General features: G+C 38.8%; 1 protein-coding gene across 1 annotated transcript in view; it reads right to left on the bottom strand.

Annotated features, from left to right (window-relative positions):
- Nucleotides 1-17,245, bottom strand: part of LOC110165054 (roundabout homolog 1-like) — a 99,717-nt gene that overhangs the window by 366 nt on the left and 82,106 nt on the right. The window contains exons 8-30 of the mRNA XM_055148550.1: nt 16,684-16,808; nt 16,415-16,586; nt 12,961-13,166; nt 12,804-12,885; nt 12,191-12,350; nt 11,941-12,107; nt 11,720-11,841; nt 9,617-9,851; nt 8,706-8,827; nt 8,423-8,594; nt 7,801-7,998; nt 6,892-6,918; nt 6,128-6,167; nt 5,493-5,647; nt 5,058-5,405; nt 4,357-4,473; nt 4,146-4,275; nt 2,789-2,908; nt 1,948-2,330; nt 1,506-1,643; nt 1,199-1,420; nt 970-1,120; nt 1-711 (exon numbers count right to left, since the gene is read on the bottom strand). The exon at nt 1-711 is cut by the window's left edge and continues 366 nt beyond it. Coding sequence (XP_055004525.1) covers nt 705-711; nt 970-1,120; nt 1,199-1,420; nt 1,506-1,643; nt 1,948-2,330; nt 2,789-2,908; nt 4,146-4,275; nt 4,357-4,473; nt 5,058-5,405; nt 5,493-5,647; nt 6,128-6,167; nt 6,892-6,918; nt 7,801-7,998; nt 8,423-8,594; nt 8,706-8,827; nt 9,617-9,851; nt 11,720-11,841; nt 11,941-12,107; nt 12,191-12,350; nt 12,804-12,885; nt 12,961-13,166; nt 16,415-16,586; nt 16,684-16,808 — 3,599 coding nt within the window. The 3' untranslated portion in view covers nt 1-704. The remainder of the gene's footprint in view (nt 712-969; nt 1,121-1,198; nt 1,421-1,505; nt 1,644-1,947; nt 2,331-2,788; nt 2,909-4,145; nt 4,276-4,356; nt 4,474-5,057; nt 5,406-5,492; nt 5,648-6,127; nt 6,168-6,891; nt 6,919-7,800; nt 7,999-8,422; nt 8,595-8,705; nt 8,828-9,616; nt 9,852-11,719; nt 11,842-11,940; nt 12,108-12,190; nt 12,351-12,803; nt 12,886-12,960; nt 13,167-16,414; nt 16,587-16,683; nt 16,809-17,245) is intronic.

A 17,245-nucleotide genomic window follows, 5' to 3' on the forward strand; every position in this document is an offset into this window, starting at 1 on the left:
CCGGACTATTCATCTTCCCAAATGGAGGACAAAGTAGCCCAAATCCAGTAAAATCTCCTACAGGTGAATCCGCATGCAACTCTCTCATATTACACACAATAGATATTTCCAATCTGAATGAAAGCAGCTCAGATGTACTTGACCAAACATACAATATTTTATCCGCCTCAATTGAAGAGATAAAATGATTTAACTCCAAAGACGGATTTTCGCCAGTCTATACAGTAACAACATAGAATAAAATTAAGTGATTGTGCTTTTATAACCCAAGTAGGACAAATAATTAGAAGACAAGATGTACATCACTTTATAAAACATTAACACTTATATAAAATTTGATTTTTGAAGCACTTCTGTGGCAGTAAACAATTTACAAGATGGCTGGTAATGACTGAATATCACTTACAGTAAAAGAACAAGACAACCGACAAGCAAAGAGCACACATCTGCATCCGGCAGTCGTCATGACAACGTGAGTGGGACCGTGACCACAGTGCATTCAGCTCACTTCGGCAGTCATGTGCACCAAAAGAGATAACAACTCCAAGTCCACAGATCAGCCTCTTTTTTTCCAACACCTAATGACAAATAAAAAAGCAGGTTTTGTGCAGTTTCTTTTACAGTCCTTTTTTTCTGTGCCATAAATGTCCTGCATCTGAAGCAATGACAGAATCAATTTTCCTCTTCTTTTTCCTCTCATCTTTTCAGGAGCTGGAAAAGAACAGCACATTTAATTGAGTGGTTTCGCTAGTTACACTTTATACATTTAGAATAAGTTCAGGAGGTAGGGTACTGGTTAATTAGTTATTAGGCCTCAGTCATTCTTAATAAAATATATGTTGATAATAAATTAAGTCTTTCTTCATTCTTTAATAATTTTGATTAGGAGTAGTTACCAAAATGTTACCTATACATCCTTTTCGCAGCCTGATTATAAAACACGACCATCTTCCAATTATAGTTTTTTACCTTCCAGCCTGCGTTGTTGCCGACACATCCCCTCCCTGTTTGGTCCGTGATTCTTCATTCATAAAACTGGATGATTTCTTGTCAGACTCAGACCGGTGTGTCTGACCTAATGGGAACGTGGGGCGACTGTACAGAGGCACATCCCCAAATTCTGGGAATCACCAATGGAAAAAGAGGTTAGACTTTGCATTGTGAAAGTGTAATATGAAGCTAATGTAGTGGTAATTACCTGAGTGCTGTCGGTTTTTGCTGCTTCCTTTAGCTCCTGTTGTGGTTTTGTGCTTTTCTTGTCCCTCGCTCTGTTCAAAGATCCCCTCTCTGATCCTCTGCGGGCCTGCACTGCCTCGTCTGCCCCGAGCCTCTCCAGAGCCCATGCGCGGCAGTGTGGCCCCCCTAACCCTGTAGTCCTCATGGGACACCGGGCTGGTGAAGGAGAGAGGCATGCATGTGTCTGGGGAGCACACACGGAGCAGAGGGTTAGGGTTAATAACAAAACAAGCACAGTAGTCATATGCAGAAGTGCGATGATAAAGTACCGTCACTGAAGACGTCTTTGGGATGGCAGCCGTGAGCAGACTGGTTGTGTTTATGTCTGCGGGGTCTCTTATGTGTAACAGCAGGACTCATGTTGCTGTCGGTGGACAGGGGACTGCTGGGCCGTGGCAGCCTCCCACCTGCATCCACAAGGAGCCATCAATCACAACAATCACATAGTGCGTGACTATGGTAATAGCATAGCATAGCAGTATTATGAATGTATGGTTACAGAAATTGTTGCTATTCTTATGTACATAAAATGTCATCAGGTGTAATTAACAAGACAAGGAGAATCAACAAAAAATGACCAGCAGAGATACAGCAGACTTTTATATGATTATAATCAAAATTCAGACATGATTTAGTGAACATGATTCCTTAAATTTCTATTGCTCTATACAACATCAAAATCATATTCACTTATTCGTCCTGATTTCCCACCTGTGTCCTCTGTATATCTGCACATTCGTAGTCCCAGTAAATCCCTGTTGGAAGGCAGCGGCTGGTTGAAATCCCCGTCTGTGAAGAATGATCCCTCAGACGTGCTGACGATACTGGAGCGGCCTGAGGAGATGTTGTCCTCTGAGGCTGAGCCCCAGCTGTTCACCATGGAGCCCGTCACGGAGCGGTCCAGCTCTCCGGTGCTGGAGGCCGGAGTTTGCTCCAGCCCTGGGTGCAGAAGTTTGAACGGAGAAGAGTGGGCTCTGTGGGCCTTAGGGTGCTGTTGACCGTGGTGTGGGCTGTAAACCGCCTCTGTGGGCTCTGCTTCCTCTTCCTCCTCTTCTAACTCCTCCTCATCTTCCTCTTGACCATCAGTGTCAAGGCTGAAATACAGAAGAAAAAGATAAAACTTGAACTTGAAAGTGTCCAACAGACTTTTAATCCCTTGTTCAGTCAAGGGTAAATGGGTTGTACCATGTTTTTCCAAGTACAATTAGTTTTGTCCTAGAACAGATATGCTGTGATAGCAGCTCTTTGGGTTCAAATGAGACGGCTGTGTGCTGTTCGCTGCAAACAGTTTAAAATAAACTAGTTCTGTTTTTCATGTTTAAGATTTATGCTGTTGATGAAATTATGGTTTGGCACTTCATTAATCCTGGTTTAATAATTGTTTAACATTTTTTTTATTTACACCTGGTTCATTCTGGACTTAAACCTACTGTAGTTTAGTCTGTAGCTGGTTCATATTTAGTCCTGGTGTAGTTTTTTCTCCATAATAGTAAATAGGAACCCATATATATCAAATTTGTTTTACAATACTAACATGTAAAATAATAGTTACCTCTGCTGTTCATTTCCATTGTGCAGGGAGGTGATTGGTAGTGATCCTTCAGAATGAGACGAGGCCGGGCCCCTCACTGGAGGAGTGGGGCAGCTCTCTGCTCTGTCCTCAGGGTTATAACTAAAAGAAAAGGTCAAACTTTCAGGAATCAATGTAGCTAGCAGCAGCACATCAGTCAAACTCACAGAAAATATATGGAATTTTGAGCTGTGACTCAAAACATACAGAATTTCAATCACAAGGAAATGTCAAAGAAATAAATGGTAGCCCCCTCTGTCTGAGTTATTGATGCATACTGGCAGTGTTGGATGTATGTCAAAACTAGATGTATTAATGAAAGGTATGTAGTGTCCAGAACTATATTAGCTTTTAGCACATTTTGACATGACCATGGGTAATATGAGTGTATTTTTCGTATTCATCACACTGAAATGGACATACAATTCAGGCATTCATTCAGCTTTAGCCTTAGCTTTATAAAGCTTGGATGGGCAATACGACATGCACCCAATCACAGACTAACAGACTAGTTAAATGTCATTTCACATGAGATACTATTAAATTACCCCTAAAGCCACATGGCTGCTTCCCCAGTGTGATCTTTGGGCTAGAGTCTTGCATAATGATTTTGCAGAGATAAAATTAATGCACAGCCATGCATTGAATTCAAAGTTATTATATTATTGTTTATGCTATTATTGTTTTTTCACAGAAGCTCAAAATAGTGGTGTTGTTTAAACTTGTCAACAAAGATGAGGCTTTGTTGTGGTTGCAGGTGTTCACACATGATATTAATTATACAGTGTGCCTGAAAATACTGGAAACTGGAGATTTCTTTTGTCACTTAGCAGGGTACTGCTGTCTGCAAAATACTCTGCTGTCAAAACAATTAAAAATATTAGCCTTAGACGGTGAAGACTCCGGTCAGACGCTAAGTCAAAAAGCTCATACATAAACAAAAGCGTCCTCTTACTGTCATTGAGCTCAGTTTTTTATTATTTATTCACTAGAACCACCTTTGGATAATTGGGAAATGCTATAAACTTTTTAGCAAAATTATCCAATCTTACTGCTCCTTACCTGTAAACCTTGGATAATTACTATATTGACTCGTTATTAATTAATTGTGTGTACCTTTTCTTTGCACTAATGGAGATTTTATTATTATACATTTTTTGTACTGTGATAAATGGTAAGAGTGAAATAAATAATGAATTTTTACAAGCCATTTTAACAATATATATTGCGAATAGAGTTTACTAATTTTGCAACTTTAGGGTTGTTCAGCTCATGTTATTTCTTGTAATATTTTCAGTAGTAATATATATCGCACTTCAAAATGTTATGATGACTATACCTGTTTTCCAAGGGCAGACTGTAGTCATCACAGTCCCATGCATTAGGAGGGGATGCTGCCTCTCCCCAGCTCACTGCATTATGTTTTGGCATCTTCTGAACACGTCCGGCCTTTTTTTGATTTTGACTTCCTGGCAGCGAAAACAACATTGAGGTAAGTAAGGCAGACGTTTGAAGTTTGATATAAAAATGAGTCAGTTTTTTTGTGTTACCTGAAGTGCCACTGCTGCCTCTGTCTGAGCTGTGGTGGGAGCTCACAGTGTTGTTGTCCAAGCTCCGATTATACGGGATGGTTTTGGGGTGGATTAATTCACCGCCTGAATGATGTTCTGTAATAAGGAAGTAATGTATTATAAATCTAGTAATTGCTAGATAGTTGGCTCCACAGGGACGGAAGTGATGGCATAGCTCAGTTTTACCAAGTAAGGCTGCTGCTGGGTGGTATTTTAAAGTTACTGCTGCTAATGAAAAAGGGAGTAGTAGTAGAGATGGTACTCTCAGTGGGCTCTCCCTGTATAAATCAAGATAAATAAAAAATGAAAATGAAAAGCCCTATTTTTTCTATTTTCCTAGTCCTCATTTTAACAATTTCCCTAATATAAACTATAACAATTTTTTTAACCTAAATTATAACCCTGTTCCTAAACTTCATCAGTTTTAATGACTAACCACAGCAGACAGTCTCTACAGAGTTTATCTAGTAAGAACCTTATAATCTTTTCTTTTATTGTTAGTTAACAGCGGAAAGTAGGCTATTGCTAACCTTAACCTAGTGGTTTAGTAGCCCAATAGAAACAATAGTAGCCATGGCAGGAGTTTAAGGTTGCAATATAAACTACTATCTTTTTTCCACAGTATGCTTTTAAGCTTTGTTGGGTATACAGTACCTTCTACAGTGGGGTGCTTTGCTTACCTTTATTGAGCATATTCTGAGCCATGATGTTGTACTGCATTTGTGCTGCAATCTCTTTGGGAATAGGAGGGGGGTTAGGAGGTTTCCAGCACGGCATATCCACTGGTTCCCCTATAGCGCCCCCCATGGCTGGTTTATTCTTAATGTTAGACTGGATGAGCTGTGTAGTTGCATAGGGGATTGGCTCATAGGTGGCAGATCCGGTTGGACTCGCAAAGCACAAACTTGAGTTACTGAATGCTTTTATGTCATTTAGCTTGTTGGCTAAATTGACATCGCTGTAAATGGGCATCTCCGATCCAAGTTGCTTGGCGTCTGGATGGTTGCCGTAGTTTGCAATGCAGTCGGCTGTCAGACAAAGAGAATAGTGTTAATTCACTAGAGGCATTCACTTCTCTTTCATTCAGGGGGATGTTTTTCATTGTGTGTGCAGACCTGGCCGGCTGTAGGTTGTCATGTTGCTGTCACTGGTGCCATTGCCGTTGTTGCAGCAGTTGATGCTACAGTCTTTGTGATTGGCACAGGCGTTTGGCCAGTTTTCAGGCAGCCACAGATGGTTGAGGGGCTCTCCCATGCCGAGGAGGCCAGGCCTGGTGCAAGAAGCAAGACAAAGCTGTCAATCAAATGTAATTTTTAAAACATAAAAACTATATATTGGGTTTTATTTATGCTGTGAGTAATTATTTGAGGGAAAAGTGACAGTACTAATGGTATTAAAAGAAGTAATAGTCATCGCCATTTTCATTCTAATGAACTATTAAATATATATATTTATGGGTTATAATTTTGCATTATAACCAACATTTTGAGGACTTTTCAGTATTAAAATATATGACATTTTGTTTTACGTTGTTTATTGATGAAACAAGGGTTCAAATTTTTCATCATTCTGAAACCTTTATTTTATTTTATTAAGAGAAGATGTGTTGTCAAAATCCCATCCTATTGCTCTGCTTTCATCAAAGGCACGTTCTTATAAATTCACAGTGGTAAGACATCTCCCCCCAGTGGATGAACTATGTAAGTGCAGTTCATGCATTTCAGAAAACAAAGACAAAAATATCTCTTACCTGCCAGCACTGCATACAGACTCCCCCCTTTGATAGGCAACTGCAAAGTGAAGCAGAAAAAAGCATGCAAACTTGATGAGCTGTCAAAATGAGGGAACAGCCCGGGGCACAGGCGAACATGGAGAGGAAAAACTCAAAAGTCTAGTCTCGCTGCACTGCATCTTCTTATAACTATTAAAAGATGAGAGCTTTAATGTGCTATATGACAACACAAATAATTGTCAGTGCATTCACTAAAAGCAGCACAACACAATTAGAGGGAAACAATGTTGTTTAACCACTAACAGCAAAAATAACAGACATCAAAAGTTCAGTATTTTCTATATTTATACACATAAATAAAAACACATCAGTATAACCTAGTTACCCTGTGTCCTCAGGGTGCCACTGTCAGTCAAAGACAATAACTGTAACTATTCCAGTATCTGTCACACTAAATGCAATAAATATAAAGCAAAAAGCCTTATATTGTAAAGTCCACAAATGTGGACTGTAGACACATTTACAGCAATATTTTGATTATTAATTAAATTAAAATATAACAGCTGCTAGAACCTTGGAGCATGTATCAAGTAACAAATATACAAATGCAAATAGCTTAAAACTTCATTCACATTTGGTATTTTTATTATGTAGTAGAGTGCCGTCTTCTACCACAAAACTTAGAATAGATAGATAAAGATAAAGATAATTTCATTGCTATGTGATAGACTACAACTTGTGAACAAGTGAAAAAGTATCATGCAGTAATTCATAATACATACCTGTAGGAGTGAATGTAAAAGATGGCACTGTAAAAAAACAAAAAAAACAAAAAAACAGATAGAGATTGCTGAAGGAGAGGTGTATAGCATTCTTGTCCTATATTCAATAACTAAGTGTATACAGACAATAGTGGCCTTTGCAGGCAATGTTTTTGGTAGTAAAAGTTGTGTACATTGTACACATATACACTGATGATCAACTGTGAAACCCTTGTATAAATATATTTCATAGACCAAACATATATCAAGCTTCTAATCAGACCATGTATATGTACATTAAAACGTTTTTTTTTCTGCACTTTGGGTGTAATGAACAGTGTCTGACACACTGAGAAACTACTCAACCAATATCTTCTGTACCATTATGCTGCTAGTGGTCAACTTACAGGTAGATCAACCTCTAGCAAATAGAAAACAAACATGTCTAAGAGCCATATGTGGTTGAGTGTATGACACTGACACTCAGTGTAGGTGAAGGTTAATTCTTGTGACAGACACCCGCGGGACATGCAGAAAATACCAGTGATGCTGTCCCAGATAGGCTAATGGCAGCTTGACAAGCCCTTGCTACGGAGACATGTTTAGCTTGTGAGGAAATGAGCAGCTAAAGGTCAGCTTTTGACGGTGGGATTATTTCCAAATGCAAAGTGTCTCATTTGCGTGTGAAGTCTGTGTTTCAAAGGAAGATTAAAGCCTGGTAGTGTTCACTCTTTTTGATGTGCCCTGGCTATTATCTATCAGGGGCTATTCATTAAGATCACTCAGAAGTCATCTGCTGGTTTTTCAGGTAAAAAATGGCAGCGCTTCAACAGATGTGACCTTTACAGCAATCTGACCATACTGGAATTAATTTAGTATGACTGATTGGTTGCTTTGTTTTGAATGTGAGCATCAGTCTTCATAAGATACCTTTTCTTATTCCTGTGTATGTGCTGCTGAGGCCACTTCTCTTCTTCCGGTGTCGGTAAAGCCACACGCTGAAAATCATCAGGATGAGCCAGCAGGTGGCGCCAATGCCAGCGATAAAGGCTGGCTGCCTCACCACATCAGAAATCTGAGACAGAGTGTCCCTGGCTTCTGTGATGTCCATCATCTGACCAGCAGAGTCTAAACAAGTGGAGCGATGACAACAATAATGTGAGTAAATGAAAAATAAGAGCGAGTGCTTTGTGTAATGCAGGTAATAAACGATACACTTAAAATACAACACAACAGAAATGTTACTGTTTAGCTTATTATAAAATCATCTTAAAGGTCACATTTTTTACAGTATAGTTTACAAGAGCTTAAATGAAAAAAAAGAAAAAAGTATAAAGGCACTGCATTCTGAATATACCCTAAAGGCAGTCTGTGTAGTTTCAAAAATACTTTAGTGATCTTTTTTATTAGCTCTTTTGATAAGGATTGCTTTATAAATTTCACATTTGAGAAATATCACTCCTTCCATCAATCTCCAACAGCAATAAAGTGAAGAAATGAAAAACCTGATATTGTGGTATTGTGAAATATTGCACTTTTTTGAGACTCGTACCAAGTTGGAAGAACGTAACATCACTTTTGGCTCCAGGGCCCGCTCCATTGCTCGCTGCTACTTCAACACTGTAACGGATTCCAGGGGCCAAACTTGAAATAAGCACAGAGTGAGTTGATCCATCCACCGACTGGTTCACATGATAGCGGCTCTCATTACCCAAGCACCAAATCTGTCAAAGAAGTGAGAAGATGACAGTGATAGCCTGGAGGGAACATGCAATAATAGTAGACACAACAGAAACACAAAAGCGTAACTGTAAAACACAAGAGTCGGTTTGTACCTTGTATTCTTGAATGAGTCCGGTTTCTTCCTGTTGTGGGGGCGGTTTCCAGGCAACAAGGATGGCAGTCCCGTTGGCATCAGTCTTTGTTACAGTAACACCCTGGGGTGCTCGACTCGGGGCTGAAACAATGAGGATACACTTTAACCATGGAGACTTGTCCCTTATGACAAAGCTACTATTGTTGCGCCTGTGCATGTAAAATGTTGTACAATATAGGTGAACAAAAGAGACACATGAGTCAGGACTGTTTTGTCAGGCTGTGTAGGCAGGGATTATCAAGTTAAATTGTTTTACATTTGTTTGTGAAAGCTATAACATTCTAAGCTCTCAGTTGATTAATTAATGCTACATTCTGCCCCATGTCCAACTAAATGTGCGCAGATGGATATGAGGCTGACTTTGTGAGCTCATATTCTTATATTAATTGGCACTGATAAATGAATATGTTTTGTTTGTTTAAAATCTGTCATATTTCTGTTGTAATCATGTAAATGTATTAAAGTGCCACTTTAAGTTATGTATTATAATTTGCTAGTTGGGTAACCAATCTTCATTATTTTTCTGTATTTCTAAAGAATGGCTCTTGCACTAACATCAAGGTACACAAATCAAAGCAACAGAAGAATCAATTTGCTTGACAACTACCAATCACAATTAGGGGGTAGGGTACTATACTGACATACACAATATATTACAATTTGAAAATACAACAACAGTCTGCATTATTCCAATGTTAATAAGAACAAGCCTGCATGTGAGGATGCCAAAACCTTTTTTTATTTGGCAGAATATAAGTGGGAGGGGGACTGACCCGCTTCCAAAATCATTCAAAATTGCCAGCCACTACACCTTTCACCTTCACCATCAACACAAACATTAAAAAAGAATGACAAGACATGACTGCCTACCTTCTTGTAATGTCTTGACCACTTTCACATCACTGTCGGCTCCTTGGAACTCATCAAAAAACGGGCGCACTTTAAACTCATAAATGGATGCTTTTTTCAGCTGTGAGATGACCACTCCGTCCTCCTGCAGCGCCCGGACCTCCAGGACACTCCACTGACTGTCCGGCTGCCCATGCTCTGCTGAGGGTCTGTACAGTACTTTATATCCCTGGATGTAAAGTGAAGGCTGCTCCACCTAGTAAACAAAAATACAATTAAATCTCTAGTATTTGTATTTATGGGTGTCACAAAAAGCACTATACAAGTGTAAAGTATGTTTATGTTGTAAGCGGAGGTGGGTAGTTAGTAATTTTTTTATGAAATTGTACTTCTTTGAATAGATTGCATACTTTTAGTACTAGATTTTGTTTGAAGTAACAGTACTCTTACTTGAGTAAAGGTTTTGAACAGACTTTCCACTTTGAATAAATCTATAATTGAAAAAACGTATATTGACAATACTAAATAATTAAACATTTTTGCATTTGCATTTATTTTTTGCACTACGTCTTCAAATATGATTTAGTTTATCATTTCTGGCTGTATCCTTTGAAAATACCAGATGCTGTGCATTATTTATTGTTTTGTCATTCCATTTACATTAACCTCAAATTATAAATCAGATATTAAGTCCAGATGGTTCTACAATTACTTGACTAGTAATCTTTTTACACTTACGTGAATAATTTCCTGGATTTTTACATTGTACTTTTACCTGAGTAAAATAATTCTGAAGCAACTTCACTCATACTTGAGAATAATTTCTGGCTACTCTACCCATCTTGGGTTAAATGGATTTTGTATATCAATGTTTATGAATGCCTTCATATTTACACTGTACATCCTACAGGGGTTTTCCATGCGTTCAGACATTATGTTGTGCATCAACCACACTATGAGGTCATTAATAGTTTCCGACTTGCCGTATGCTGTTTAAAATTATGTCTTGAGTGCATCTAAACCACATGTTCACAAATGTTTCCAGAGATGCGTTCAAAGGCTGCTGTAGGAGCATCCAGATGGAAAATATACCGCACTGGGTCACCTCTGAAAGCTCACTGGGTTTGAGTCAAACTGCACAAGGCTAGTGTCCTTGTTCTATCCTGACTCCCACTGTTTACTGCAGCAGAGGGTGCTGTGATATTGAGAGGAATATAAAGAAGACAACATAATGCAAGGTAGTGTAATGGTAAAAGCATATGTTTCTTTGTAGGAAAGCATAGCGTAACATAGCATAGCATATTTATTTATTTCATAGGAACTTTGCATATGAATAAACATCCGTAAGAGTTACAGTGTAAATATGACTGATTATAACAAAGGTACAATAGAGTAATGTCATATGACTCATCTTTGAGGCAGTATGGGCAGCATTTTTATACCATACAGATTTGTCTCCTGTTTGCCTCCATGGATATATTATTGCTATATCCAGAATGTTACACAGCATATTCACTGTCATGGAGACAAGAAGGCAATGAAACGAGCCAGGCCATGTTACAGGTCAGACCTCTGGTGAGGCAATCCTGCTCTCAAAAAGAATGCATGTTTTTCAAGGTTTATTGACAATAAAAACACCTGTAATTGAAATAAAGCTATACATGCATGTCTAATGTAATACTGTGGAACATTTAAACCAAAGCAATAACATCCATGGAGACAAGCAGATGGCATACTCTCCATGAGAAAAATGACAGAGCGCCTCTTCAAATGATGAGAGTCTGTAAACATGTGTATTCTGTGATGCCTTAGCCTTGTTTATTCATAAGATACAAGTAGAAAAAGTGAAGTCAAAAAAGTGAAATCAAAATAAGAATAAGAACAATATGGAAATATGCTATAATATATAATTTCGAAGATGTTTACCATGGTGGAGACACCGTAATTATGGGTTTACAAAAATGTGAGGGCAATGAAACTTCTGAATCTGTATTTTAACATTGATAATTGCATGTTTTTAAAGGTAGTGAGAAGCATTTGACTTTGACTAAAACATGTCGCCCAAATATTATCCAAATGTACATAATTATTTGAACTGCTTTGAAATACACCACTATTTCTTACCATCCACTGCAGCCTGACAGAGGAGGACGACAGCACAGTTGGGGTGTGCAGGTGGATCACTACATCTCCCAGCTCCCTCTGTATGTGCCGGTGATCCACGCCCAGGATTGTAGAGCTGCCGTCTGTCCAGAAAAACAAGAAACACATTTGGTTAGTGTCAAATCCTTCAAATATACTGCTCTTTGTAGGCATAGTGTTTTTATTAGATTGTCCATGCCAACCTTGTGTCCTTATTGAGTCAGATATGGGACTGGGGTCACTGAGGCCATAAGCATTCAGAGCTCGGACCATGAAGAGGTAGATGGCCCCAGGCTTCAGGTTCTTCAAGACATAGCTCTGTGTCTTCACATGCTCTGCAACAGTCACCCATCTGTTGCCTAAGGTGTTGCTGCAGGGAATAAAAGAAGAATTTCTGTTTTCTGTTTGAAAAATACAGCTCATGTATTAAGAAACAAAGTGCATGGGACAAACCTAAAGGCCTCAATAATGTAGGATGTGGGGGAAAGGCCAGGGGATTTCCAAGTGAGGGACACAGAGTTGCGGCTGATCTCGATCACTTCAGGTTTAGAGGGGGCACTGGGGAGGAGGCTGGGGTCTGAGGGGGGGCTGCTGTGAACTGGAACCCCAAATTCTGTCAAAACAAAATCCAAATTTGTTTAATACATACAATATGGCATAAATCAAATATATTTGAGAGAAAACCTAAACACTGAGTTAAATAAATACTTTTTTTGTTTTTTTTGTTTCAGCAGCAGAAAATGTTGTACGTATTAAAATGGACATCTCTTTGAACTAGACAAACTAGAAATTTTTATACTGAGGCAAGATGGATAGGCTGTTTTATATTCAATTTTGGCTTCATTTAGAACATTGCAGAATTGCCATTTAATGGGCCTGCTTAGTCAGATACAAAGGGGAACTACTTCTTTTTATGATTTTTTTTTTTTTTTAATTATTAAGTCAGATAATGTTTTATTTATTAAATCCAACTTTTCTAATATTCCATGCTGTTCTAAAGGGACCTAAATGTTCAAAGCATGAAAACAAACAAAAACTTAACATAAAATCTGGATGAGGCTGATACCTTCGACTTGTAAATGTGCATTCCAGGTTGCCTCTCCACTGGGACTGGTTGCAACACAAGTGTAGAGGCCTGTGTCTCCGAGCTACAGAGGAAACACAAAATTATCAGTGAACTTTACAGACAGTATAATGTTTCATTTATACCCTGTGGTGTATACCTTGGCATAGCGGATCTCCAGAGACCCTGTGTCCGCCAGGGACATGCGCGAGTCCACCGGAGACACCAGGACCCCATCCTTCTTCCACTGGACTGAAGGAGGAGGAGTCCCACTGGTCTGACAGCGCAGCACCACTGTACTGTCCACGGCCGCTGTCTGATTGAGAGGACCCTGCCTTATCACAGGGGGAGGGTGGTCTGAGCCCGCTGGTACGCACACAAAGACAAGCGAACAGTTAGTGGGGGAGACTTAGCTTGTGGCCATCTGAATACTGAAGCACATATGAAATACTCTTGTGATGAAATCCAGTGGTTCATCTTTTCACACCATCAACCAAAATTAAGTGGAGCACAAAGTAACAAGTATGAGTAACAGATCTGAATAGGCAAATACAAAATAAATAGTGCAAGAATATTGAAAATTGTATCACAACCACATGTCTTTTTCTCTGAAGCAAGGGAGGAGCTATTGCTTCTGCTCTGCTGACAACCATAAGACAACCTCAGAAGATCAAAAGTCAAACTGAGAGAGCATAGACATGCTGCATTATTTACTAAAATATATGATCAGGGTTCATACTAAATTAAGTCTCATGTACATTTTCAGGAGGATTTCCTTACTTCTGTATTTCCAAAGCTTACTATTGGGTCAAACAGACCATAAATACAAAGATGATGGACCAACTGCCACAAATTTTGCTCCATTAAATTAGTAAGAAAAATTTTACCTTTTGGTACATAGTTCATCAAAATAAATTCAATGGGTCTGTTAAAAATGCTGTAGTTAAGGAAATATCAATTCAATATAAGTAGACCCAAATAGTCTTTACCTTTGAAAGTGAGTGAAAATAAATGTTGAAAGTTTAAAACACTGAAAATGAAAATGGAAAGCTGCCAAAAGATGAAAGCCTGATAAGAGATAAAAGATTTTGAGAGGAAAAAACTGGTGAAGAGAGAACAATAGGTCTGGAAAGGGCTCGCAGAGGCAGTGGTGGAAAAAGAAATCAACTTTTCCCCTCCAGCGGAGAGCAACTAATCGTTCATTCGGCAGTAGGCACGGCTAGAACCATCTCCAATCACAACTGCACAGCTCAGGCTAATAACACACCCACTTAGATAACGTGCCTCTTTCTCTCACTTTAGAAAAACCCGGTGGATGAGGAAAAATAAATAAAAACAGCTAAATAAAAAGGAATGATAGAAGATGGAGGAGTGCCTCGGGTAATGTAGACCAGTTATTTCCATACAAATGCAGCACTCCAAACGGGCAGAGTGCTGCTGAAATTTTGGGGGAAGGGAAGAGAGAAAGTGAAGTGGCACAGACCAGTGAAAATATTACATCCAACAGGGCCGAGGTCTTTTTTCTTTCCATTACCTGTATCAGATGAAGGGGATGTCAGTCATTTCCCTACAGGGGGAGCCGTACCAATTTAAGCAGAGGATTATCCATTATTGCTAATAGACCTGCACCAAGCAACTCACGGGTCTAGTAACTATCTGCATAAGCCTAAAGCAATTATCCCCATTAATTCGGTGTACGTACAGTGGAAAGTTACCTCAACACGTGTATGGGAGATTACACAGGTCATTAAATTGGGGGCCGCCAGACTTTACTGGTGATGTTTAATTACAAATCTGAGCCTTCAAGCGAATTTAAATGACTTTTTGTGACAAGCTGTTGATGCAATTATTTCATCATGAAAGATCTGGAGGACAGTCGGTTAAGTACCTGGGATTGATGTTGTGCAAAAGTAATGTTTTACTTATATGGCCTCAGGAAACAATCACAATATTTACAATGTATATCATAAGTGGCTGTAGCCATAGTCAAGGCAGAGCTTAATGTTCCCAGTGATAATGTAGTTTTCAATATTGTTGCTTCATTTAACCCACTACATGAATCATTAAATGCAAAAGTGTAGTTTGCAGTCAAGAAATAAAAATGTATAATTGATATATATTTTGCAGCTAAAATAATGAAAGAAAGTCTCTATCTTAGCTTTTTTTTCAATAATATTTATAGAACTTTTTTTTTTTTTTTTTTTTTTTTTTTCTTTGCAGTAATTGGAAATTTGTTGTTATATTTGCTGGAGTATTATAAGATTTGAGCTGTAGAAGTTTGATTAATTCTATGATTATAGATAGAAACTAATTACTAAAAGTGTTGCATTTTGCTATTTATTTATTGCAGCTCATGGTTCTTTTTAATATTGTACATTTATTTTTTCAGAGACAATTCTGCTTTATGGTTTGGTTTCAATGTCATTGTTCAATATTTACTTGAAAAACTGTTATTGTGACAGGCCTATTTTTCTTCAATGTGTCCTCAAAATGCCACCTTCTGCCACCTACAGGCAATACAAGGTAACATCATGGACAACACAGTTTTATTATCTGTTCATATTTACAAGTATTATTTTGAAATTGGTTACCGTCTTCTTCTTCCTCCCCTCTGGGAACAGTCTATTGGGTTATGGCAGTACAATCCAATAGTGCCCTTAATGAAGACAGATAGTATAGTTTTTTATAGTTAGCGGCTGCCATCAGATCATTTACCACTGCCCGGGTGAGTCTCTGATCCAGCACATTGGTGTCCTTGCAGAGTGACTGGACAGTTGTGTAAGCCTGTGGTGAGGATTCTTGTACAAGATGGGAAAAGGACACAAGGTCTGAAGGACGCCCTAAAATATATCTACATTTAGACCAAGCCACAATGACAAATCCCTAATGTTAAGTGTTCAAAGTCGTGGCATCGAGCTCCCAGGTTGTCCAGAATGTACTTGTGGCTGCGTTTCTACAGCTATATCTCCAGCATAAAAACACCAAAATAAACAGATAAATCTGTACAATTTGTTCTGTAGACCATAAACCCTATATGCTGATATTTCTATAGGTATCTGTTCAAAAGGTTAAATGTTGATAAACGTCCTAATATTGACTGAAATTGTGTTCTTGATTAGTCGGCTTGTTCACTCATGAGGTATTTGATGGACATTGCTATTCTGTTGTAATTGTAAATAATGTATTATGATCTGTCTGGCCATGGCAAAATCATCAGTACTGTTTACAAGCAGCAGAAGTGTCGATAGATAACTCTGAACATAATGTAAAAAGCCTATTTCTCCTTAATGAACCCATTACAATTAGACGATTTTAATTGGATGATTGAATTAGTAAGAGGACAATGGTGAAATCCAATGCCTTTCAGAATGACGCTCTTTTCATACCATTGCCATGGAAACAGAGTGGTTTGAGTCCTGCCAGTAAACAAAATGCTCCCCTTATTCAGCCGAGGCCCCACCCACCAGGTCACAACCCAAAGCAATAAAAGCCCACATCGGTTTATGGACCCGGCACTATCCATTTTCGAAAAACAAAAAAACCACCATGTTTACCCCAAAGATAAACCACTTAAGACAGAATAGGGGTAAATACAGCCAGTGTTGTTTACTCACAGTCAGTGACCTCCAGCAGTGCTTTGGTTATCACACTTCCAGCGATGTTAAGGGCCTGGCAGCTGTAGTAGCCACTGTCTGATCTCTGGACATCGGTAATAGTCAAACTGCCCACCTGGGACACAGACAGGCGGCTAAATGGCTGTGGCGGCTGGTACGAGAACAAGAGACTCTAAAAAGGAAGGAGATCACACAAGTTAACAAAAGCCATTCATTAGCTTAATCTGAGAGGTCATTTGTTGTAATGACAGAGCAGTGGCTAGCATCACCTCACTGCCCTCCCTCTGCCAGAAGATTGCAGGCTGGGGGTTGCCTGTGGCTTCGCACTGGAAGGTGACTGTCCTGCCCACCGCCACCACCTGGTTCCTGGGACGGATCGCAAAAGCAGGGGGCACTACAGAGGAGAAGGCAAAAGAACTCAATTATCCCTGACCACACCTTTGTTATTACAAGCCTCAAATTGTAATGAATTGTGCAAACTAAGGGGTTGTTTAATAATACAAGGGGCAGTTCCTCACTCGTACAAGTAGAAGGAAGTACAGAAAGCACCAATCTCTACCACTACTGTTCATTTTACCTACTAAATTTAAAAGTTTTAAAATTCAAATAGTAGATTTGTGTTTTAGACTTAATTGTTGAAAATACCATGACTGTGTTTTCAATCCATCCATACTTTTCAGAATGATAAAAAAATTAGGACCTTTGCCGTAATGCTTCCAATTTAAAACTAAATACTGTAAATATCTCTTGACTTTTAAAAAGTCATCATAATGTTGCAAAGCTGAAACACAAAATATTCAAATGACACTACAGCTCTATGTTAGCAAATTT

Source organism: Boleophthalmus pectinirostris, unplaced genomic scaffold, assembly GCF_026225935.1.
Source record: "Boleophthalmus pectinirostris isolate CB_2022bp ecotype Guang Dong unplaced genomic scaffold, ASM2622593v1 HiC_scaffold_12, whole genome shotgun sequence".
Taxonomy (NCBI): domain Eukaryota; kingdom Metazoa; phylum Chordata; class Actinopteri; order Gobiiformes; family Gobiidae; genus Boleophthalmus; species Boleophthalmus pectinirostris.